Raw genomic sequence first — 24,138 nt, forward strand, 5'->3', positions numbered from 1 at the left:
GCTACATTTATTTGCTATTTAAAATTGAAATTAAAAAGACAAATGACAAATAAGTTTTTATATTAGCTCACTTATGAGCAAAATATATTATAACAATCTTTACTAATTTTATAACAATACATAAACTATACTCCCTCCGTCCCATATTAGATGGACTCTTCCAACTTTACACGGTGATTAAAAAATCATTAATACATTTGAAGACTTCACCATTTTGCCCTTTGTTTATATCAATGCACATTGAAATGAGTTACAAAAAATACACATACAATATAGGAATGGTCATATTAATTGTAGGGGTAAAATGGAAAAGAATTAATTAATTCTATCCTAATTTAATAATTGCTCAAATAATATGAAAAAAATATTTTTAGTAAGATTCTCATCTAATATGAGACGGGGAGAGAGTAACAATATAATTTTATTAATGTTGAGCCCGAACAGCACCCGGACTTTCTTTACTAGTATATATATGTGAGGCTTAGACTCTTACCTCTCTGTTTCCCCTTTTTCCCTCTTTCTCCTGGCCATTTTGCGTGCATTTCCCCCAAACCCAGAACAGAAAAAACAGCAAAGCAAAACCAGAAAAGGAAAAAAAAAAAATTAAAAACACAAAAAACCCAGTTTTCTCAAACCCTATATTGTTCATCATCATAACAAAGAGAAAACTCAAAATACAATAATTTTGGCTGCAAAAACCCATTCTTTCCTAATTGTTTTTCATGTTATATTGGTTGAGATCTTATCCCTCATAAAAAGGTAAAAAATAACAAATTAAGAATTAAATCTAATCTCAGCTAAAGATTTTTTTTTTTTTTACCCATTTGGGGTTCTTGATTTTTGAATTAAAATGGGAATTTTTGAGTTTTTTTTTGATGAAAAGATGAGATTTTTGGAAAAGGGTGTTGGATTTTTCACTTTGATTCCACAAAACTGAAACAAGTTTGAGTTTTTATGTACAAATTTAGGGTTTTTGTTCTGTTCTTGGGTGCTGAATGATTGTTCTTTTGCTGGTTTTGATGGAATTTTCTAGGGTTTTCAAATCGGATCAGTGACTGGGGGAAAGCGCCAAGTAATTTTCGGGTTTGATCAGCATATTGGAACTTTCTCAGTGTTGAATTCAGCTTTTTGTTGAGTAATTTACAGCTCCAGATCGGAGGGAAAATATGGTCTTTGGTGGATATTTGAGGTTGGGAATTGAATGATAGAGATTAGGGTATGGAAGAGGACTGTATGTACTACTAGAGACCGGGAACTACTGAAGCAAAGGAAAAAGAAAAGGAGGTTTTCGAGCTTTTCAGGTGAAAAGGGGATCGCATTTTTTGTCATTTTTGCGTAGGCTTAATAGTGTAGGGAATGTTTATGTTATTTGCATTTGGAATTGATATGCAAGAGGTGATGTTTGTAAAGTTTTGGTTTTGCAGACAAGAAAAAGGATCAGATTACTTTGGAAAAGGAAAATCATTTGGTTTGACATAGTTCTTGAAAGGCTTTTGTGGTGGTTTTTCGTGTTTTAACTCGGTCGTCTTAGATTTAGAGTATATTGAAAGGAGTTTCAGATTACTTTGTTGATCACATTGGGATATTTGAAGTGAAGAGCTAGTTTAATTAAGTTGGTTTTGGCTGTTGGTTGGTTTTTGGACTGATTTGAGTTAAAAGGATTAAATGGAGGTGCATTGAAGCTGGAAAGTAATGTGGGGTCATGGTGAATGGACAGAAGTCTAGTTGCTTGTTACTGGAACACTGCTGTGAGAAAGTAACTGAAGGACACTGTTTCCGAAACAGCGCCTTTTTAACTCAGAGTAGAATTCTGTGCCATGTCGCGTTGCTTTCCATTTCCACCACCAGGATATGATAAGAAGCCTAGACCAGAGAACAGGGACTTATTAAAAGAGGTTTGTTTAAGTTCTATGACAATATCATTATTGTGTTGATATGCTTTTGTTATACCAATACTGATATTTCATGACGGTTACCTTATTATAAAGTGATGTGGCTGTGATGCATGGACATATTCCGATGGATTGATTTTTTTAAAAGTAATCTTTGAAGTATGAAGGATACTTTAAACATCAGTAATGTGATTGGATTAATTTGTATGGAGAAGACTCTTTTGAAGCTTTACTCAGTGATAGGGTAATATTGTTTAAAAGAGATGTATAGGGATATGCTTGTTGTTTTTTCTAGATTAGTGAGGACGTGATGCCTGATTCTTTTGTTTGGTCATGGTTTAGTCATTCCTTTTGGGAATTAAGTTTTTGATATGAAAAAAAGATTCTGGATTTAAGATGAACTTGGCTGACTAATGCAAGTAAAACCCATTGAGTTTCTTTGGATAATCGTGGAATCCATTAGTTGACATCTTAAGGGAACAGTTGTGATATGTTGCAATTATTGATCAGTCTCTTTCATCTAGAGTTGCTCATTGAGTTGTGGAAAACTCATCAGACATTGTAATTATTGTCGTTGGTGAAAAGAATACAAAATGAAGAAAAGAGAAACTTATTGATCAGTCTTATCATTAGCACATTTTGTGTGAAGGGGTACACCATGATTCTGTGTAGTGGATATTTCTGCCGTGTGATGTCTTAAAACCTTTGGAAAAATAACCTTTCTGTAGAACTTACTGAGGATATTGGGGATCGTTCCTTTTGAAGACCTTAGATTTTAGTGGAGAATGCCTTTATTTTTGTGGCAGCCAAGCAAATATATCCTCAGGTTAAATGGCATCATTTTAGTTATTATGAGTATGACAGTTTCCTCTTCCCTTTTTTGTTTTCTCTTAAAATATTTTAAATGTGCTACTTAAGTATGAATGGGCGTATCACTGCCTGACCATTTTGCTTTGTGTAAACATGCTTTTGCACATGTTCTTTCAGTGGAAACCTGTACTATGTGTGTTTCATAGTGTCCCCCCGATATCCATGAAGAAAGGAGAAACACGAGATACTTACCTTTGTCTTAAAAAAAAGAAAGAAAGGAGAAACATGAGATTTTGAGAATGAATTGTTTGATGTTTTCTCAAGCATTTTGAGATTCAATCAGTATTAGTATCTACGAGTTAAAAACAAAGACATGTCTAAATTTACAATTCGAAGATTCTATATTTCAGATATTCCCAAGGTCTTGACTATAAATTTAGAATATTCTTAACTCCATCTCTCAAGTTGAAGAAATACTGTTTTGAGTTTACTCAATTTGGAGCCAGATAATAATTTTCTTAGAATTTTTTCCATATAATCATTTGAGTTGAAGAAACCTCAATCTTTTGTTGAGTAAAATTATAGTCTATTTTTAAACAACTCGTTCTTTAATGAAACACCAAATTTGAAGCAATGTGTAATGCAACTGATTATCGCAGATCAATTTCATTGGTTCATCTTCTCTGCACCTCGCCTCTTTGAGAAGTTGCTTTATACAGAAGCTCACATTTAGCCAGTCATTGCTTGATATTCTTTTTCTACTCTTGATCTAGCTGCTTTCTTGCCTTCTACTTTCAAGATATTAGATTACCTCCTATTAGAACATGATATAAACAGTCGATCTGAATGAAATAACACCAGAGGGCTAATAATACTTGCATGTCTCCTATCCTCATACAAAATGGTTGTCCTGGAAAGCCTTTGTTGTTCCTTAGAATGTGAATTGTTATATCTGAACATATGCCACCTGTTTCATTTAGGGCTGTTTATTGAGCCAAAATCTGACATTAAGTGAATGATTTGGCAGAAGAGAATATGTGTGCCTCACCAAGATTAGGATGTATATGGTTACAGATTTCATTTAGCACTAGTTCCTTTCAGTATAACTTATCTGAAAACAAGAAGAGGCTTCTTTTACAATTAGTTCACCAATTCAGGCAGTCCCAAGTCCTAGAATAGGAAGTGAATTGCAAGCTTTTGCATGTGTATACTTGTTCACCTGAGGCCTTTTATTTATTAGTCTCTTGTATGATCTTAATAACTTAGACCTGTACCTAATATTCAGTGATCACCTTTCTAGAAGGTGCCCTTGTATTGCCCGAGAATTCTTTTGAAGATGGACCTAGGAAAATTGATTCTGCGCAAATTGCACTTGTCTGTGGATGCCACAAGCTATGCTTCATGAAGCTGCCAACATTCTGACTGGTTTTGGTCAGCTTAGCTTTAGTGTGTGAGGGGAAAGAGAGCGCTCTTATCTCATGGGAAGAAGAATTTTTAGCTTCAGTAGAAAACTAAGATGCAGCAAAGTAGAGGAGGAATTCCCCCGTTCTTTTCTTTCTTAAGAGGAAGAGGGAATGAGAAGGGAGGTATAGGTTGTCGTGCTGTCTGGTAACTTAACAGGGTATTGTCACATTGCAGATTGGGAGGTATCTTAATCCAACCATACAAATCATATCTTTTATACCTCATAATTCATAATGGTGCTAAGTATAGCTAGAAGCAGTCGCTAAAAAGGGAAGAAAAATAAATTCTATTAAAAGTTTCCACTCATAGTGGCGGACTATGTATGCTTCATTATGAAGTTTTATTTGAGTTAAAAGGTTAAACTTTGAATCTGCAGCTAGGTTATTCAAAGAAAATTTTTTAAGTGCCCACAAGAAGTGAATAGGGTGCTACACCAGATGCTTTACCTCTCCTCCTCTCCTCCTGTACGCCCAACTGCTCATCGCATCCTTAATTGTTTCTGGCATTGTCCATTGTTTCTTAACATTAAGGACTGTCCACCACAATTGACTTGCTATTTTACAGTGCATTAGCAAGTGCTTCTTGTCTTCTCCTGAACGCTTGCACTTGAAATACCATCTAACATATATTTTACTGTTCAAAAAAGAAAGTAGGAATACCAGCTAATATACGTTATTTTCCCTTTCCTCGAGTTCTCTACCATTAGGATACCTTTTGTTGCCATCCAAGCTAACAAGCAAACCTTGGAGCTCTCAGTATTCATATTGAATGATATGGAAATCCTAGGTCATCCCTCTTATGTAGCCTGCGGTAGAATGACTTTGTCTAGAAGATGTTGTTACCTTCAGTTTTGCATTCCCTAATGTCCTGTTCCCATTATATTCCCAGTTCTTGTAAAATCAATGTTCCTGCACTGTTACTTCATCCTTCCCAATATTAATGACAAGATGGTAATCTGGAGCAACTAGATGAGTTAAGGATGTTTCCCATTCAGGGGTAGAAAATTTTCGAGAAGTTTTGAAACTTATGGAGATCCCTTCCATGTCAATAGAGATTGTAATTATCTGTGCAGTTGAAGGACAATTAAAAAGCATGGAGTGTGTTTACTTTATAGGAGGGTGTAGTAACATGTAGGATTCAAAATTTATTTTTTCTAAACAAAGGTGGTAATTGATAACACGCCAGTGATGGAAAATGGATCAACTTATTGTGTATTGTCAGAAACCACTACATCTTATTTCTTAGCATACTCTAATGTCAAAGCAGTTTGTCCATTTTAGCAGTCGTGTAACTGGCGTCCCATGTTAGTGGAAGCAATGAACTGGCCTTGAATGCCTGTTCCTTGTTCATGAGGGCTAACAAACTTCCTCTATATTGAGGTGATCTGGCATTTATTTCTCAGATGAGCCAGAGATTCAACTCTTCAGTTGTTAATTATGTGCATTTTAGTGATGTAAATTGGGAAGTTGAGATGTTGCTTGTTCCCTTTTTACCCAAGGTTGTTAAGTTCTGATTCTTGAGGATATAGAAGCTTGTTTTAGTGTGTGAACTACATAGAGCTGGAAAAAAGTGTTGGGAGTTTGTTGTTGACTTGTCTTGTGTTGGAGGATGATACGTTTTTATCATTGATTTTCTTCTCTTTTGGTTTTATTTGGCTACCATTGACCATCCCAAAACATAAAATTTTCAGTTGTAGCTCTTTGCCTAAGTTTCACTGCTTTCCAAATTGTTCGTGTGCTTGTTACTATTTTTTCAATGTAATTACATGCCATTGTTTAGTGGTTTTGCTTTCTTATTACTAATTTAACATTATATGGCTACGTATTCCTTCTCATTTGCTCTAATGAAGGTTAGTGGTTCTCAACCGGTGTTGGTACTTTTCCTAGGCAACTACTGCAATGTCCTTAGTGCTCTCATGTGTTTATGCTCGAGTAGCCTATATTTAGGATTTCATCTGAACACCTAAATCTGATTCCCAAGTTTGGTGCTTTTACTCGGTTTCTAGAATTTAATTTCTTGCCTCAGGTTTCTTCATTTATTGATATAGAATTGCCATTATTTCCTGTTCTGTAGGAGAAACGGAAAGAGAAAAAACATAAAAAGGAAAAGGACAAAGATAAGAAAGAAGGTAAAGAAAAAAGGGATAAAGACAGAAGTGATGGGAAACACAGAGAAAAGGACAAAAAGGATAAACACCGGGACAAGAAGGAAAAACACAAGGACAAAAAGAAGGACAAGGATAAGGATAAAGAGAGAAGCGACATCTCTGAAGAGGCAAAAGTTGCTGTTCCACCTGGGGCTTCTAGCGGACAGAAGCTTCCTAGTGGAGACGAACATTTCAAAAATGAAAGCATCAACTCACAGGAAGCGAAATTCCATGATCAGTCTCATGGCCAGCTTGCTGAAAAGCTCTTTAAATCCAGCCTCCCCATTGTTAAGACAGAGGAGTCAAAATATGTGCAGGATTTGGCTAGGAGGCTTAGAGATGACCAGAATGGCGCAGTCACTCAGTTGGCTGAGAGATTTCCAGTTGAGTCGAAAAGGGATGCGAAGTCCAACAGTATGTATATCAAGGATTCGGGTAATTTGGCTAGAGAAAAGGAAAAGAACAAGGAGAGAAGTGATTTTAGCAACAAGATGGATGGACATCAAGTCAGAGTTGAACCGAGAATTGGTGCTAATGCAAAACTTCCGAGCTTTTCAGAGATGGAAAATAGAAACTTTCATGGATTGCTACCACCATTGGAAGAGAATGTTGAGAACAGGAGACAGGACAAAGAGAAATCCAAAGGAAGACGAGATGACAAACCAAGAGACAAGAAGAAGAAAAAAGAAAAGGATGCGAAAAGTCATGGAAAGGATAAAGAAAAGAACAAGGAAGAGAAGGGGAAGGACAAAAGTGCACACAAGAAAAGTGAAAAGGATAAATCAAAGGACACCAATCAGAGCACTTCTCTCAGTGTTAGTAACACCAACCACCAAGTTCCAGTTGTACTCAAGGATACTATTGCTGGAGTCACAGAGGGAAATCACAGAAAAAGAAAGGATATTGAAACAAACGGTTTCTTGCATGGTGAGTGAACAAAAAATTTAGCATCTGCTATTTTATCGAATACTATATTGCTTTATCCTCTATTGATAGTAGGAAAGCTCTGCAAGTGTGTATATGATTTGTTTCTTATGTTTTTGGCTGTAGCTGTCTGTTAGGTAATTGGTAAGCACTGTTTTCAACATTTTCGTATAAAATTGAATCTAGCATGTTCAGCTTTGATTGTTCTTTGGGTTTGACTGATTAGTGTTGCTTGTTTTCTGTTCCAATGTACAGAGAATGAAGTCAGGCCTGCTAAATTGCTGCGGCCCTCATCCTCTCATCAGCCCACACTGAATGGAAAGAGATTAGAGAATCACCAAAAAGCAGACATGTTATCTTCCAACAAACAAGGTGTTGTCACCAATATTCAGGTGATAAACAAGGAGCAGAGTCTCAATGGTACAAGTAAGTTGTCCAACAAGCACGGAGTTGGCACTGATATTGAGATGGGAAACATGGAAACTCACAAAAAAACAGACATGTTATCTTCCCACAGAGAAGGTGTTGCCACCGACACTCAGGTGATAAACAAGGAGAAGAGTCTCAATGGTACATTTAAGTTATCCAACAAGAACGGAGTTGCCACTGATATTGAGATGGCAAACATGGAGACTCACCATAAAACAGACATGTTATCTTCCCACAAACAAGGTGTTACTACCGATATTCAGGTGATAAACAAGGAGCAGAGTCTCAATGGTACAATTAAGTTATTCAACAAGCACAGAGTTGCCACTGATATTGAGATGGGAAACAAGGAGCGTGGGGTTAATGGTACAATTAAGTTACCCAACAAGCACGGAGTTGCCACTGATATCGAGGTTGGAAACAAGGAGCGCAGGGTCAATGGTACAATTAAAGGTCAGCCATTAACTATGTCTAAACGAAAGACATTGGCTCAATCTAAACCAAAGGCTTCTTCCATGTCTCCTGGTGCTGATCATATTGCTGAAGCGTCTAAAAGACCTCCTCATCCCGATTCCAAGTATCTGAACCAGATACTCTCAGTTCCTAAGATGGACGAGTGGTCTGGATTTTATGACCAGGAATGGTTGCTTGGAAGCAAGAGTACTCTAGTTAGGAAACCCGACGTGTGTCTTGATGAAGTTAAGGACCATCAGGTATGGTCAGAAGCTTTGCAAATAGACTCTGCTGATATTTTTGCTCTCCCATACGTAATACCTTATTGACTGCTGTTGACATGATGAGTTTCCAAGGACCAAGCTAAGCTATTTGGCTTGGAGATGCCCATGCTGGGCTCTCGATTGGATTCTTTCTCACCTTCCTACTCTGATGGCTGCATCAAGTTCTGATATTGACTCAAGAGTTAGGTACATCAATCACCATTGCTGTTCTTTTTCGCGGGCTTGACACAGAAGCCATTTGTTGCCATGTACTTGAACATTTAACTGTTACAGCCCCAGATGAAACTAACCTTTGTGTGTAGGAAGTTGCATGCATAAAAGCTTAGATGCCATTCTAATTGTGAGTGTAAACAAACTAGTGTTTGTGGTCTTTACAACTCCACACAAATTTTGATTTTGTAATATAGAACTCTGCTATATTGTAAGATAAGAGGGGGGCAAAAGGAAGAAAAAAAAAAAGAAGTAGCAGCTGAATTCATTTTATTTTATTCACTTAGCTCCCATTTTTGTCTATTATCCATATTTATCACTTCCTGATTAACAAAAATAGTATTAAAAACTGTCATTTAAAGGTGTTGCTAAATTTCTAAGAGCAGAACTTTTTGAAGTCTCACACCCCAAAAAAGAGCATAAAAATACTTGGCGATAAGAAACAATTTAACTTATATACACTAATAATAATAAATAAATACCTCACAATGAGATTAATTATAAAAACAATCCAACGATAACCTTCACAATAGAGTAAGCTTTGTAACCTTACAAATAAAACAGATAGCTGACAAAATAAGAAAAACAATTAATTTGATCATATAAAATTATTTACGCTATCAATGAACATTTAGTATTTAGTTTTTAATTAGGGGGTCAATTTACATGAATTAGATAACCTTTTACTTTTCTGGTGTGTTAGCCATGAATGTTTTGGTGATACGGCTTCGAGATGGTTCCTTTGCGAAACCTTCACAAAAACCTCCGTAGGGAGTTGGGGAAGCAACATGTACAATCTCACCATTTTAAGAGTCTATTTTGGGCATTTAGGGCCTAGGGGCCAATTTATAAAAATTAGGCGATTTTTTCAATTTTTCGCGTGTGTTAACCCATGAATATTTTGGTGATATGGTTTCCAGACGATTTCTTTGTGAAACCTTTATGGAATCCTCTGTAAGGAGTTGGAAGAACAATACGTACAATCTCACAATTTTAAGAGTCCATTTAGGGCATTTGGGAGCAAATTTAAAAGAAATTAGGCAATATTTTCAGTTTTCGTGTGGGTTAGCCCATGAAAATTTGGTGATACGGGTTCTAGACGATTTATTTGCAAAATCTTTAAGGAAATCTCCATAGGGAGTTGGGGGAGCAGTACGCATAATCTCACAATTTTCTGAGTTCAATATGGGTAAATAGGGGTCAATTTAAAAGAAATAAGTAATTTTCTAATTTTCCGTGTGTATTAGCCCATGAATATTTTGGTGATATGAATTTTAGATGATTTAATTGTCAAATCTTTATGAAACCTTCGTAGGGAATTGGGCGAGCAGTACATACAACCACACAATTTTTAGAGTCCATTTTGGGCATTTAAGGGTCAAGTCATAGGAATTAGGCGATTTTCTTCGTTGTTCGTGTGTGACCTCCGTAATGAGTTGGGGAACCTTCTGTATACTCACACCATTTTTTTAACGTTCATTTCCGCATTTACAAGCCCTTTTTTGGAGAATCGCTCAAATTTTCCAATTTTTCGTGTGTATTAGCCCATTGATCTAACGCCCGGAGCACCCAAAAAAGTTTTTCTCAAAAAAATTTATAAGGACTCCGTAATGAGTTGGGAAACCTTCACGTATACTCACACTATTTTTTTAACACCCATTTCTGCATTTACAAGCCCTTTTTTAAGAATCACCCAAATTTCTCAATTTTTCGTGTGTATTAGCCCATCGATCTAGCGCCCGGAGCATCCAAATTTTTTTCCTCAAAAAAATTTATGAGGACCTCCGTAATGAGTTGGGTGCCTTCACGTATACTCACACCATTTTTTATTGTCATTTCCGTAATTATAAGCCATTTTTAAGAATCGCCCAAATTTCCTGATTTTTTTGTGTGTATTAGCCCATTGATGTGGCGCCCAAAGCAATTTTTTTCTCAAAACATTTTATGAGGACCTCCATAATGAGTTGGAGAACCTTCACGTATGCTCACACAATTTTTTTAACGTCCATTTTCGCATTTACAAGCCCTTTTATAAGAATCACTCAAATTTCTCGATTTTTCGTATGTAATAGACAATGGATATAGAGCCCGGAAGAGCCATGTTTTTTTTCTCAAAAATATTATGAAGAACTTCGTAAAAAGTTGGAAAACCTTCACGTAGACTCACACCATTTTTTAACGCCTATTTCTACATTTACAAACCCTTTTTTAAGAATCACCCAAATTCCCCAATTTTTCGTGTGTATTAGCCCATGAATCTGGCCCCCGGGCCATTCAAATTTTTTTTCTCAAAAACTTTATGAGGACCTTCGTAGTGAGTTTGGGAACCTTCACGTATACTCACACCATTTTTAACGCCATTTCCGCATTTACAAGCCCTTTTATAAGCATCGCCTAAATTCCTCAATTTTGTGTGTAATAGCCCATGGATCAGGCGCCGGACCATCAAAAAAAATTTCTCAAAAAACTTTATAACGACTTCGTAATGAATGGGGAAACTTCATGTATACTCATACCATTTTTAATGCCCATTACCGCATTTACAATCCCTTTTTTAAGAATTATCGAATTCCCAATTTTTCGTGTGTATTAGCCCATGGATCTGGCCCGGAGAACCCAAAATATTTTTCTCAAAAAACTTTATGAGAACTTCTGTAATGAATTGGGGAACCTTCACGTGTACTCACACCATTTTTTAACGCCTATTTCCGTATATGCAAACCCTTTTATAAGTATCGCCCCAATTTTCCAATTTTTCGTGTGTATATAAGTCCTTGGATCTAGAGCCCGGAGCACCCAATAGTTTTTTCTTAAAAAATTGTATGAGGACATTCATAATGAGTTGGGGAGCCTTCACGTATATTGACACCAATTTTTTTTTAGCCTATTCCACATTTACAAGTCCTTTTTTGATAATCGCCCAAATTTGCTTATTTTTCGTGTGTATTAGCCCATGGATCTGTCATCTGGAGCACCAAAAAAGTTTTTCTCAAAAAACTTTATGAGGACCTCCGTAATGAGTTGGAAACTTTTATGTATACTCACACTATTTTTAACGCCCATTTCTGCATTTTACAAGCCCCTTTTTTAAAATTGCCCATATTCCTCAATTTTTCGTGTGTATTAGCCCAAGAATTCGGCGTCCAGAGTTCACATTATTTTTCTCATAAAACTTTATAAGGACCTCCATAATGAGTGGGGGAACCTTCACTTATACTGACGCTATTTTTTTAACGCTCATTTCCACATTTACAACCCCTTTTTAAGAATCGCCCGATTACCTGTTTTTTCATGTGTATTATCCCATAGATCTGGCGTCCGGAGAACCCAATTTTTTTTTTCTAAAAAACTTTATGAGGACCTCCATAATGAGTGGGGGAACCTTTACTTGTACTGACGCCATTTTTTTAACGCTCATTTCCACATTTACAACCCCTTTTTAAGAATCGCCCAATTATCTGTATTTTCATGTGTATTATCCCATGGATCTGGCGTCCGGAGAACCCAATTTTTTTTCCTAAAAAAAACCTTATGAGGACCTCCATAATGAGTTGGGAACATTCACGTATACTCATACCATTTTTGAATGCCCATTCCGCATTTACAAACCCATTTTTAAGAATCACTCAAATTTCTCAATTTTTCGTGTTTATTAGCCCATGGACCTAGAGCCCAGAGCACCCAAAGTTATTTATCAAAACCTTTATGAGGACCTCCGTAATGAGTTGAGGAACCTTCACGTATACTAACACCAATTTTTTAACACCTATTTACGATTTACAAACCCTTTTTTAAGAATCGCCCAAATTTCTTCATTTTTCGTGTGTTAATGTCCATCGATCTAGAGCCCGGAGCACCCAAAATTATTTTTTAAAAATATTTTACGAGGAACTCCGTAATGAGTTGGTGAGTCTTCACGTATACTCACACCATTTTTAACGCCCATTTCTGCATTTACAAACCCTTTTCTAAAAATCTCCCAAATTTCTCAATTTTTTGTGTGTATTATTCAATGGATTTGGCGTCCGAAGGACCCAAAAAGTTTTTCTCAAAAAACATATGAGGACCTAATGAGTTGGGGAACCTTCATGTATACTTACACCATTTTTTAATGCTCATTTTCGCATTTACAAGCCTTTTTTTAATAATCACCCTAATTCTCCAATTTTTCATATGTATTAGCCTATGGATCTGGCGCCGGAGTTTAAATTTTTTTTCTAAAAATACTTTATGAGGACTTCCGTAATGAGTCGGTGAACCTTCACGTATACTCACACCATTTTTTTAACGCCCATTTTCGCATTTACAAGCCCTGTTTTAAGAATCGCCCGAATTCCTTAATTTTTCGTGTGTATTAGCCAATGGATCTGGCGTCCGAAGCACCAAAATTTTTATCCTCAAAAACCATTATAAGGACCTCCGTAATAAGTTAAGGAACCTTCAAGTATACTCACACCATTTTTAACGCTCATTTCCGCATTTACAAACTCTTTTTTAAGGATCACTAAATTCCCCAATTTTTTGAGTATATTAGCTATAGGATCTGTCCCCCGTAGAACCCAAAAATATTTTCTCAAAAAACTTATGAGGACCTCCATAATGAGTTGGGGAACCTTCACGTATACTCACATAATTTTTTAACTCCCATTTTCGCATTTACAAGCGATTTTTTAAGAATCGCCAAATTTTCTGATTTTTCATGTATAGCCCATGGATTTGGCGCTCGTAACACCCAATTTTTTCTTCTTAAAAAGCTTTATGAGGAACTCCTGATGAGTCGAGGAACCTTTAAGTATACTCACACCATTTTTTTAACACACATTTCGGCATTTNAATTCTCCAATTTTTCGTATGTATTAGCCTATGGATCTGGTGCCGGAGTTCAAAATTTTTTTCTCAAAAAACTTTATGAGGACCTCTGTAATGAGTCGGTGAACCTTCACGTATATTCACATCATTTTTTTAACGCCCATTTTCGCATTTACAAGCCCTGTTTTAAGAATCGCCTGAATTCCCTAATTTTTTGTGTGTATTAGCCAATGGATCTGGCGTCCGAAGCACCCAAATTTTTATCCTCAAAAACCATTATAAGGACTCCGTAATGAGTTAAGGAACCTTCAAGTATACACACACTATTTTTAACGCTCATTTTCGCATTTACAAACCCTTTTTTAAGGATCACTAAATTCCCCAATTTTTTGAGTATATTAGCTATAGGATCTGTCCCCCGTAGAACCCAAAAATATTTTCTCAAAAAACTTATGAGGACCTCCATAATGAGTTGGGGAACCTTCACGTATACTCACATAATTTTTTAACTCCCATTTTCGCATTTACAAGCGATTTTTTAAGAATCGCCAAATTTTCTGATTTTTCATGTATAGCCCATGGATTTGGCGCTCGTAACACCCAATTTTTTCTTCTTAAAAAGCTTTATGAGGAACTCCTGATGAGTCGAGGAACCTTTAAGTATACTCACACCATTTTTTTAACACACATTTCGGCATTTACAAGCCTTTTTTAAGAATCGTCCAAATTTCCCAATTTTTCATGTGCATAAGTCAATAGATATAACGCCCTGAGCACCCAATTTTTTTCTCTCAAAAAACTATATGATGACCTACGTAATGTGTTGGGGACCTTCACGTATACTCACATTATTTTTTTAACGTCCATTTCTACATTTACAATCCCTTTTTTTACGAATCACCAAAATTCAGCGATTTTTTGTGTTTATTAACACATGGATCTGGCGCTGGAGCACCCAATTTAAATTTTCAAAAAACTTTATGAGGACCTCCGTCATGACTTGGGGAATCTTCAAGTATACTCACACCATTTTTTATGTCATTGCCGCATTTACAAACCCTTTTTTAAGAATCGCTTAACTTCACCAATTTTTCGTGTGTATTATCCCATGGATTTGGCGCTCAGAGCACCCAAATTTTTTTTACTCAAACAACTTTATGAGGACCTCCGTAATGAGTTGGGAAAACTTCACGTATACTCACACAATTTTTTAAACAACCATTTCCGTACTTACAAGCCCTTTTTTTAGAATAGCCCAAATTTCCAATTTTTTCATGTGTATTAGCCCATTAATCTGGCGCACGGAGCACCCAATTTTTTTTTCAAAAAACTTTATGAGGACCTCCGTAATGAGTTGAAAAACTTTCACGTATACTCACACCATTTTTTAACGCCCATTTTCGCATTCAAAAGCCTTTTTATAAGAACCGCCCAAATTTCCTTATTATTCGTGTGTATTAGCCTATGGATAAAGAGCCTGGAACAATTTTTTTCTTAAAAAATTTTATGAGGACCTTCGTAATGAGTTCAGGAGCCTTCACGTATACTCACACCAATTTTTTAATGCCCATTTCCGCACTTACAAGCCATTTTTTTAAGAATCGCCAATTTTTTTTAATTTTTAATGTGTATTAGCCCATAAATCTAGCGTCCGGAGCCAAAAAGATTTCCTTAAAAAACTTTATGAGGACCTGCATAATGAGTTGGGGAACCTTCATGTATACTCACACCATTTTTTTAACGTTCATTTTCGCATTTACAAGCCTTTTTTAAAAAAATCTCCCAAATTCTCCATTTTTTTGTGTGTTCTGGCGCTCGGGGTTCATTTTTTTTCTCAAAAAACTTAATTAGGACCTCCATAATGAGTTGGGCAACCTTCATGTATACTAATACCATTTTTAACGCCCATTTCCGTATTTACAAGCCCTTTATAAGAATCGCTCGAATTCCTCGATTTTTCGTGTGTATTAGCCCATGGATGTAGCGTCTGGAGTACCCAAATTTTTTTTCTCAAAAAACTTTATGAGGACCTTCGTAATGAGTTGGGGAACATTCACGTATACTGACACGATTTTTTAACGCCCATTTCCGTATTTACAAGACCTTTTATAAGAATCACCCAAATTCCCCAATTTGTATGTGTGTATTAGCCCATGGATTTAGCTCCCGGAGCATCCAATTTTTTTTCTCAAAAATCTTTATTAGGACCTCTGTAATGAGTTTGAGAACCTTCTCGTATACTCACACTATTTTATTAACGTCCATTTCCATATACACAAGCCTTTTTTTAAAAATCATTCAAATTCTCCAATTTTTCGTGTGTTAAATATCGCTCCCAGAGTGACCAAATTTTTTTTCTCAAAAAACTTTATGAGGACCTCCGTAATGAGTTGGGGAAACTTCACGTATACTCACACCATTTTTTTATTCCCCATTTCCATAATTACAAGCCTTTATTAAAGAATCACCCAAATTTCCTAATTTTTGTGTGTTTTAGCCCATGGATCTTGCGCTCAAAGCACCCTAAACTTTTTTCTCAATTTTTTTTATGAGGACCTTCGGAATGAGTTGGGGATCCTTCACTTATACTCGCACCATTTTTTTAACGTTCATTTCCGCATTTACAACCCCTTTATTAAGAATCGCCCAAATTTCCTGATTTTTCGTGTGTATTAGCCTACGAATCTTGTGTCCAGAGCATCAAAATTTGTTTTTTCAAAAAATTTATAAGGACCTCTATAATAAGTTGGGGAACCTTCATATATACTCAAACAATTTTTTAACGCTCATTTCTACATTTACAAGCCTATTTTTACGAATCGCCCAAGTTACCTAATTTTTCGTGTGTATTAGGCCATGTATCTGGTGCCCGGAGCACTCCAATTTTTTTTTATCAAAAACTTATTGAGGACCTCCGTCATGAGTTAGGTAATCTTCACGCATACTCACACCATTTTTAACGCTTATTTTTGCAATAACAAACCCTTTTTTAAAAATCGCCCAAATTCTCTAATTTTTCGTGTGCATTATCCCATGGATATGACGTCCAGAGCACTCAAATTTTTTTCTCAAAATACTTTATAAGGACATCCGTAATGAGTTAATGAACATTCAAGTATACTCACACCATTTTTCAACGTCCATTTGCGCATTTACAAACCCTTTTTAAGGATCGTCAAATTTCCCGATTTTTCGTGTATATAAGACATTATATCTGCCGCCTAGACCACCCAAAAAATATTTTCTCAAAAATCTTATGAGCACCTCCGTAATGATTTGGGGAGCCTTCACGTATACTCACATAATTTTTTAACACTCTTTTTCGCATTTACAAGCACTTTTTTAAGAATCGCCCAAATTTTCAGATTTTTTTGTATGTATTAGCCCATAGATCTGGAGCCCGAAGCACCCAATTTTTTTTTTCTTAAAAAGCTTTATGAGGACCTCTATAATGAGTTGAGGAACATTTACGTATACTCACACCATTTTTTTAAAGTCCATTTTCGCATTTACAAACCCTTTTCTGAGAATCGCCCAAATTTCCCAATTTTTTCTATGTACTAGTCCATAGATTTGGCGCCCAAAGCTCCCATTTTTTTTCCATAAAAAACCTTATGAGGACCCACGTAATGAGTTGGGGAACCTTCATGTAGACACACACTATTATTTTAACGTCCATTGTTGCATTTACAAGCCCTTTTTTAAGAATTGTCAAAATTCCTCAATTTTTCGTATGTATTAGCCCATGGATCTGGCGCTCAGTGCACCCAATTTTTTTTTCTCAAAAACTTTATGAGGACCTTCGTAATGAGTTGGGAACCTTTACGTATACTCACACCATTTTTTTAACGCCTATTTTCGCAGTTACAAACCCTTTTTTAAGAATTTTCTGATTTTTCGTGTGTAATACCAATGGATCTGGCGCCTAAAAAACCCAAATTTTTTTTCTCAAAAAAACTTTATGAGGAACTCCGTAATGAGTTGGGTAACCTTCACAAAAACTAACACTATTTTTAACGCATATTTCCTCATTTACAAGCCTGTTTTAAAGAATCACCCAACCTTCCAATTTTTCGTATGTATTAACCCAAAATATGGCGTGCGGTGCACCCACATTTTTTTTTATCAAAAAAACTTTATGAGAACTTCCGTAATGAGTTGAAGAATCTTTACGTATACTCACACCATTTTTAACGCCCATTTCGGCATTTACAATCCATTTTTTAAGAATCGCCCAATCTCTCTCATTTTTCGTGTGTATTAGCTCATGGATATGGCGCCTGGAGCACCCACATTTTTTTCTCAAAAAACTAAATAAGGACTTCTGTAATGAGTTGGGGAACCTTCACGTATACTCACACAATTTATTAAAGCAACTTTCGAATTTACAACCCCTTTTTAAAAATCGCACATTTTTTTTATTTTTCGTGTGTATTACCCCATGGATCTAGCGCCGGGAGCACCCAATTTTTTTCTCAAAAAACATAATGAGGACCTTCGTAATGAGTTAGGGAACTGTCATGAATACTCACACCATTTTTTAATGCCCATTACCGCATTAACAAGCCATTTTATAAGAATCACCCAAATTTCTTGATTTTTCGTATATATTAAGCCATGGATCTGGCACCCATAGTACCCAAAATATTTTTCTCAAAAAACTTTGTGACGACCTCCGTAATGAGTTGGAGAACCTTCATGTATACTCACATTAATTTTTTAATGCCCATTTTCGCATTTACAAGCCATTTTATAAGAATTGCCCAAATTTCTTGATTTTTCGTGTGTATTAGCCCATAGATCTGGCATTCGAAGCACCTAAAATATTTCTCAAAAAACTTTATGAGAACCTCCGTAATGAGTTGGGAAACCTTCACGTATACTCACACCATTTTTCTAACGCCCATTTTTGCATTTGCAAGCCTTTTTTAAGAATCGCCCAAATTCCTATATTTTTCGTGTGTACTAGCCCATGGATCTGGCACACGGAGTACCCGATTATTTTTCTCAAAACACTTTATGAGGACCTCTATAATGAGTTGAGAAACTTTCATGTATATTCACACCATTTTATTAATTCTCATTTCCGCAAGTACAAGCCCATTTTTAACAATCGCCCAAAATCCTTGATTTTACGTGTGTATTAGCCCATGGATCTGGCGTCTGGAGCACCCAAACAAAATTTCTCAAAATATTTATGAGGACGTCCCTAATGAGTTGGAGAACCTTCACGTATACTTACACCATTTTTAACATCTATTTCAGCATTTACAAGCCTTTTTTAAGAATTGCCCTAATTCCAGATTTTATCGTGCGTATTAGCTCATAAATCAAGCGCCTAGAGCACCTGGAATTTTTTTTTGAAACAACATTATGAGGACCTCCGTAATGAGTTAGGGAATCTTCATGTATACTCACACCATTTTCGCATTTACAAGCCATTTTTTAAGAATCACCCTAATTCCCCAATTTTTCGTGTATATTATTAGCCCATTAATCTGGAGGACGGAGCAACTAATTTTTTTCTCAAAAACTTTATGAGTATCTCTGTAATCAGTTAGGAAACCTTCACGTATACGTACACCATTTTTAATGCCTATTTCCGCATTTACAAGCCATTTTTTAAGAATCGTCCAAATTTCCCAATTTTTCATGTGTATTAGCCCATTGATATAGCGCCTGGAGCACCTAAAAAGATTTTCTCAAAAACATTTATGAGGACCTCTGTCATGAGTTGGAGAAACACACCATTTTTTAATGGTCATTTCCGCATTTACAAGCCTTTTTAAAGAATCGCCCAAATTCTTCAATTTTTCGTGTGTATTGGCCCGTTAATCTAGCACCCAGAGCACCCAAATTTTTTTCTCAAAAAACTTTGTGAGGGCCGCCGTAATAAGTTTGGGAACCTTCATGTATACTCAAACCATTTTTAACGCCATTTCCACATTTACAAGCTCTTTTTATGAATCGCCCAAATTTCTCGATTTTTCGTGTGTATTAGCCCATTGATATGGCGTCCGAAGAACCCAAAATGTTTTTCTCAAAGAACATTATGAGAACCTTCGTAATGAGTTTGGAAACCTTCACGTATACTTACACCATTTTTTAACGCTCATTTACGCATTTACAAACATTTTTTGAAGAATCGCCCAAATTTCCTGATTTTTCATGTGTTAAGCATGTGGATCTAGCGCCCCGTGCACCCAAAACACTTTTCTCAAAAACTTTATGAGGACCTCCATAATGAGTTGGGGAACATTCACATATACTTACACCATTTTTTACGCTTATTTCCCCATTTACAAGTCGTTATTTAAGAATCACCTAAATTCTCTGATTTTTCGTGTATATTGGCCTGTTGATTTAGCGCCCAGAGCATCTAAAGTTTTTTTCTCAAAAAATTTTATGAGGACCTACGTAATGAGTTGCGTAACAGTCACGTATACTCACACCATTTCCGCATTTTCAAGCCCTTTTTGAGAATCACCTAAATACTTTGATTTTTCCTGTGTATTATCCCATATATCTGGCGCTAAGACCCAAATTTTTTTCTCTCAAAAAATTTTATGAGGACCTCCGTAATGAGTTGGTGAACCTTCATGTATACTCACACCATTTTTGTAACATCTATTCCCGCATTTACAACACCTTTAAGAATTGCACAAATTTCCCAATTTTTCATGTGTATTATCCATTGATCAAGCGCCTAGAGCACCCAAAATTTTTTTTCTCAAAAATCTTTATGAGGACCTCTGTCATGAGTTGGGGTGGGGGAGCCTTCACGTATACTCAGACCATTTTTTTAACCCCCATTTCCAAATTTACAAACCCTTTTTAAGAATCGCATAAATAATCTAATTTTTTATGTGTATTAGCCCATGGATCTGGCGCTCACAACATCCAAATTGTTTTTCTCAAAAAACTCTATGAGGACCTTCGTAACGAGTTGGAGAACCTTCAGTATACTCACACCATTTTTGTAACGCCCATTTCCGTATTTACAAGTCATTTTTTAAGAATTTCATAAATTCTTTGATTTTTTGTGTGTATTTTTCTATGAATCCGACGCCCGAAGCACCCAATTTTTTTCTCTAAAAAAACATTAAGTGGACTTACGTAATGAGTTAGGGATCTTCTCGTATATTCACACCATATTTGAACGCCTATTTCAGCATTTACAAGCCTCTTTTTAAGAATCACCCTAGTTTCTCAAATTTTCGTGTGTATTAGCCCATAGATTTGGCCGCCCGAAGCACCCTAAATTTTTTCTCAAAAAACTTTATGAGGACCTCTGTAATGAGGTGGTAAACCATCACGTATACTCACATTATTTTTTTAATGACTATTTCCGCATTTACAAGCTCATTTTAAAGACCCGCTTAAATTTCCTGATTTTTGTGTGTATTAGCCCATGGATCTGGCGCTCGGAGCACCCACCTTTTTTCTTATCGAAAACTTTATGAGGACCTCCGTAATGAGTTGGGGAACATTCACGTATACTCACACCATTTTTAACGCCTATTATCGCATTTACAAGCCCTCTTTTAAGAATCGCCTAAATTCTTTGATTTTTCATATGTATTAGCCCATTGATCAAGCGTCCAAAGCATCCAAATTTTTTTTCTCAAAAAACTTAATGAGGACCTCCGTCATGAGTTGAGGAGCCTTCACGTAGAATTAGAACATCTTTTAACGCCCACTTTCGCATTTACAAATCCTTTTTTAAGAGTCGCATAAATTGTTCAATTTTTCATGTGTATTATCCCATGGATTTCGCACCATGAGCACCCAATTTTTTTTCTCAAAAAACATTATGTGGACGTCCATAATGAGTTGAGAACCTTCTCATATACTTACACCTTTTTTTTAACGTCCATTTCTGCATTTAGAAACATTCTTTTAAGAATCGTCTGAATTTCCTAATTTTTCATGTGTATTCACCCATGGTTCTGGCGCCCGGAGTACCCAAAATTGTTTTCTCAAAACACTTTATGAGGAACTCCGTAATGAGTTGGGGAACCTTTACGTATATTCACACTGTTTTTAATGCCAATTTCCGCATTTACAAGCTTTTTTTTAAGAATTGCCCAAATTTCATGATTTTTCGTGCGTATTAATCTATGGATCTGACTCCCGAAGCACCCTTAAATATTTTTCTCAAAAAACTTTATGAGGACCTCCGTAATGAGTTTGGAAACCTTCACGTATATTCACATTATTTTTGTTAATGTCCATTTTTGCATTTATAAGCGTTTTTTTAAGAATCTCTCAAATTTCACGATTTTTAGTGGGTATATTAGCCCATAGATCTGGTGCCCAGAGCACCCAAATTATTTTTCTCAAAAATCTTTAAGAGGACATCCGTAATAAGTTGGGGAACATTCACATATACTCCCACCATTTTTAACACCCATTTCCTCATTTACGAGCCCTTTTTTAAGAATTGCCCAATTTTCTCAATTTTTCGTGTGTTAATTAAGCCTACGGATCTGGCGCCCGGTGCAACCAAAATGTTTTTCTCAAAAAGTTTTATGAGGACCTCCGTAATGAATTGGGGAACCTTCACGTATACTGACATCATGTTTTTAATGTCCAGTTCCGAATTTACAAGCCTTTTTTAAGAATCGTCCAAATTTCTTAAATTTTCGTGTGTTAGCCCATGGATCTGGCGACTGAAGCACCTAAATTTTTTTCTCAAAAATCTTTACGAGGACCTTTGTAATGAGTTGGGGAAACTTTACGTATACTCACACCATTTTTTAACGCCCATTTCCACATTTACAAGCCCTTTTTTATGAATCGTCCAAATTCCCCAATTTTTCGTGTGTATTAACCCATGGATCTGGCGCCCGAAGCACCCAATTTTTTTTCTCAAAAAAGTGTATGAGGACCTATGTAATGAGTTGGGAAACCTTCACGTATACTCACACCATTTTTTTAACATTCATTTTCGCATTTACAAGCCCTTTTTATAATATTCACCCAAATTCTCCTATATTTCGTGTGGATAAGCCCATGTATTTGACGCCCGAAACACCTAAATTTTATTCTAAAAAAACTCTATTAGGACCTCCGTAATGATTTGAGGAATTTTCACGTATGCTCACACCATTTTTTTAACTCCCATTTCAATATTTACAAGCTCTTTTTAAGAATCGCCTAAACTCCCCAACTTTTCGTGTGTATTATTAGCCCAAAGATCTGGCGTACGAAGCACCCAAATTTTTTTTCTTAAAAAACTTTATAAGGACCTCCGTAATGAGTTGAGGAAACTTCACGTATACTCACACCATTTTTAACACCATTTCCGCATTTACAAGCTCTATTTTAAAAATCGCCTAAATTCTTGAATTTTTCGGGTGTATTAGCCAATAAATTAGGCGCTCGGAGCACCCAAAAAGATTTAGTCAAAAAACTTTACGATTACTTCCGTAATGAGTTGAGAAACCTTCACGTATACACACAACATTTTTAACGCTATTTCTGCATTTACAAGTATTTTTTTAAGAATCGCCCAAATTATTCAATTTTTCGTGTGTATTAGCCCATGGATTTGGCGCCCGGAGCATCCAAAATAATGTTCTCAGTTTTTGTATGTTCTCCTATGAATATTTTGGTAATATAACTTTTAGTTGTTTTTTTTTTTGCGAAACTTTTATGAAATACTCTGTAGGGAGTTGTGGATTAGTAGGTACAGTCTCACCCTTTTTGCGACATTTTAAGATATTTAGGAACTAATTTATAAGAATTATGCAATTTTCTCAATTTTGAATGTTCTAAACTTTCATAATCTCCTTGATGTATCATAAAAGATTATCTTCTCATCTTGGATTGGAGGACACACTTTGTTGCATATTTCTGTGGGATCACAAGCCTATTAAGCTTTCCAATATTATTAGAATTAGCTTCTTTTGAAAAAGTGGCAGTCCAGTCCGGATCCATCCTAAACCAAAGAGCGGGGCTAAGCGAGGGGCATAACGATACAATGTTCATACTCGAGTTTCTCAAATCCAGTAGGAATATCAGGAATAGTAGGATCTAGTAGGAACTTGCCTTGGAACTCTTTTAATAAATTTGAAACAATAAATTCTAACAAGAGTACTCATAAGAAAAAAACACACATAAAATGTTATACCTACAAATCTACATTAAGTGAATTCAACAATTTGTATTTGCGTTAGGCCTATGTATAATGAAAGTCTAAATAAATCTAGCTATCAATTTATATACACTCTATCACCAGAAAGTTATTTTAGATCACCAGATTATCTTTATATGTTATACCAGGTAACATCTCATATTTTCTGAATTATAAGTCACACATTTTTAAAAGGTTTATTTTGAAATATCCTTGTGAGTGACCTAGTAGTATACAAAATTCTTTATACTAAATTTGAGATTGAGAGGATAATAAAATCTAACAAAAATATGCTAAATACTGTCATTTAGGGTGTGTTTGGTATGAAGGAAAATGTTTTCCATGAAAAATGTTTTGTTGAAAAAACAAATAGATTTTTTACTTATTTCTTATGTTTGGTTGGTGACTATAAAATATTTTCCGAAAAAGATTTTTTAGTGTTTGATTTATGAATGAAAATTATTTTTGAGAAAATATATTTTTTTTTTACTAGAGAGTAGAAAATAAATTTTGAATTGAAATTGAAAATATTTTTTAAAAATAAACTTAAATTTTTTTTCGGAAAGGGTGGGGTGGTGG

The 24,138-nt window shown here is 35.7% G+C and overlaps 1 protein-coding gene across 3 annotated transcripts; it reads left to right on the top strand.

Annotated features, from left to right (window-relative positions):
• Positions 1 to 496: 496 nt before the first annotated feature.
• On the top strand, positions 497 to 8,891 carry LOC125861849 (uncharacterized). 3 transcript variants are annotated; one of them, XM_049541738.1, is made up of 5 exons: positions 497 to 759; positions 1,034 to 1,895; positions 6,240 to 7,239; positions 7,492 to 7,628; positions 7,929 to 8,891. In XM_049541738.1, the coding sequence occupies exons 2-5, from the start codon at positions 1,818 to 1,820 to the stop codon at positions 8,445 to 8,447; spliced, it is 1,734 nt and encodes a 577-aa protein (XP_049397695.1). In that variant the 5' UTR covers positions 497 to 759; positions 1,034 to 1,817; the 3' UTR covers positions 8,448 to 8,891. The 3 variants fall into 3 exon arrangements, with proteins under 3 accessions (XP_049397695.1, XP_049397694.1, XP_049397692.1); XM_049541737.1 differs by having other exon boundaries at positions 7,492 to 7,608; positions 7,909 to 8,891; XM_049541735.1 differs by having other exon boundaries at positions 1,034 to 1,301; positions 1,425 to 1,895; positions 7,492 to 8,891.
• The last annotated feature ends 15,247 nt before the right edge of the window (positions 8,892 to 24,138 follow it).

Source organism: Solanum stenotomum, chromosome 4, assembly GCF_019186545.1.
Source record: "Solanum stenotomum isolate F172 chromosome 4, ASM1918654v1, whole genome shotgun sequence".
Lineage (NCBI taxonomy): Eukaryota > Viridiplantae > Streptophyta > Magnoliopsida > Solanales > Solanaceae > Solanum > Solanum stenotomum.

Coding starts and splice junctions, on each gene's coding strand:
- LOC125861849 (XM_049541735.1), top strand. CDS start 1,818: ATGTCGCGTTGCTTTCCATTTCCACCACCAGGATATGATAAGAAGCCT. Junction 1,896..6,239: donor ACAGGGACTTATTAAAAGAG/GTTTGTTTAAGT, acceptor CCTGTTCTGTAG/GAGAAACGGAAAGAGAAAAA. Junction 7,240..7,491: donor AACAAACGGTTTCTTGCATG/GTGAGTGAACAA, acceptor TCCAATGTACAG/AGAATGAAGTCAGGCCTGCT.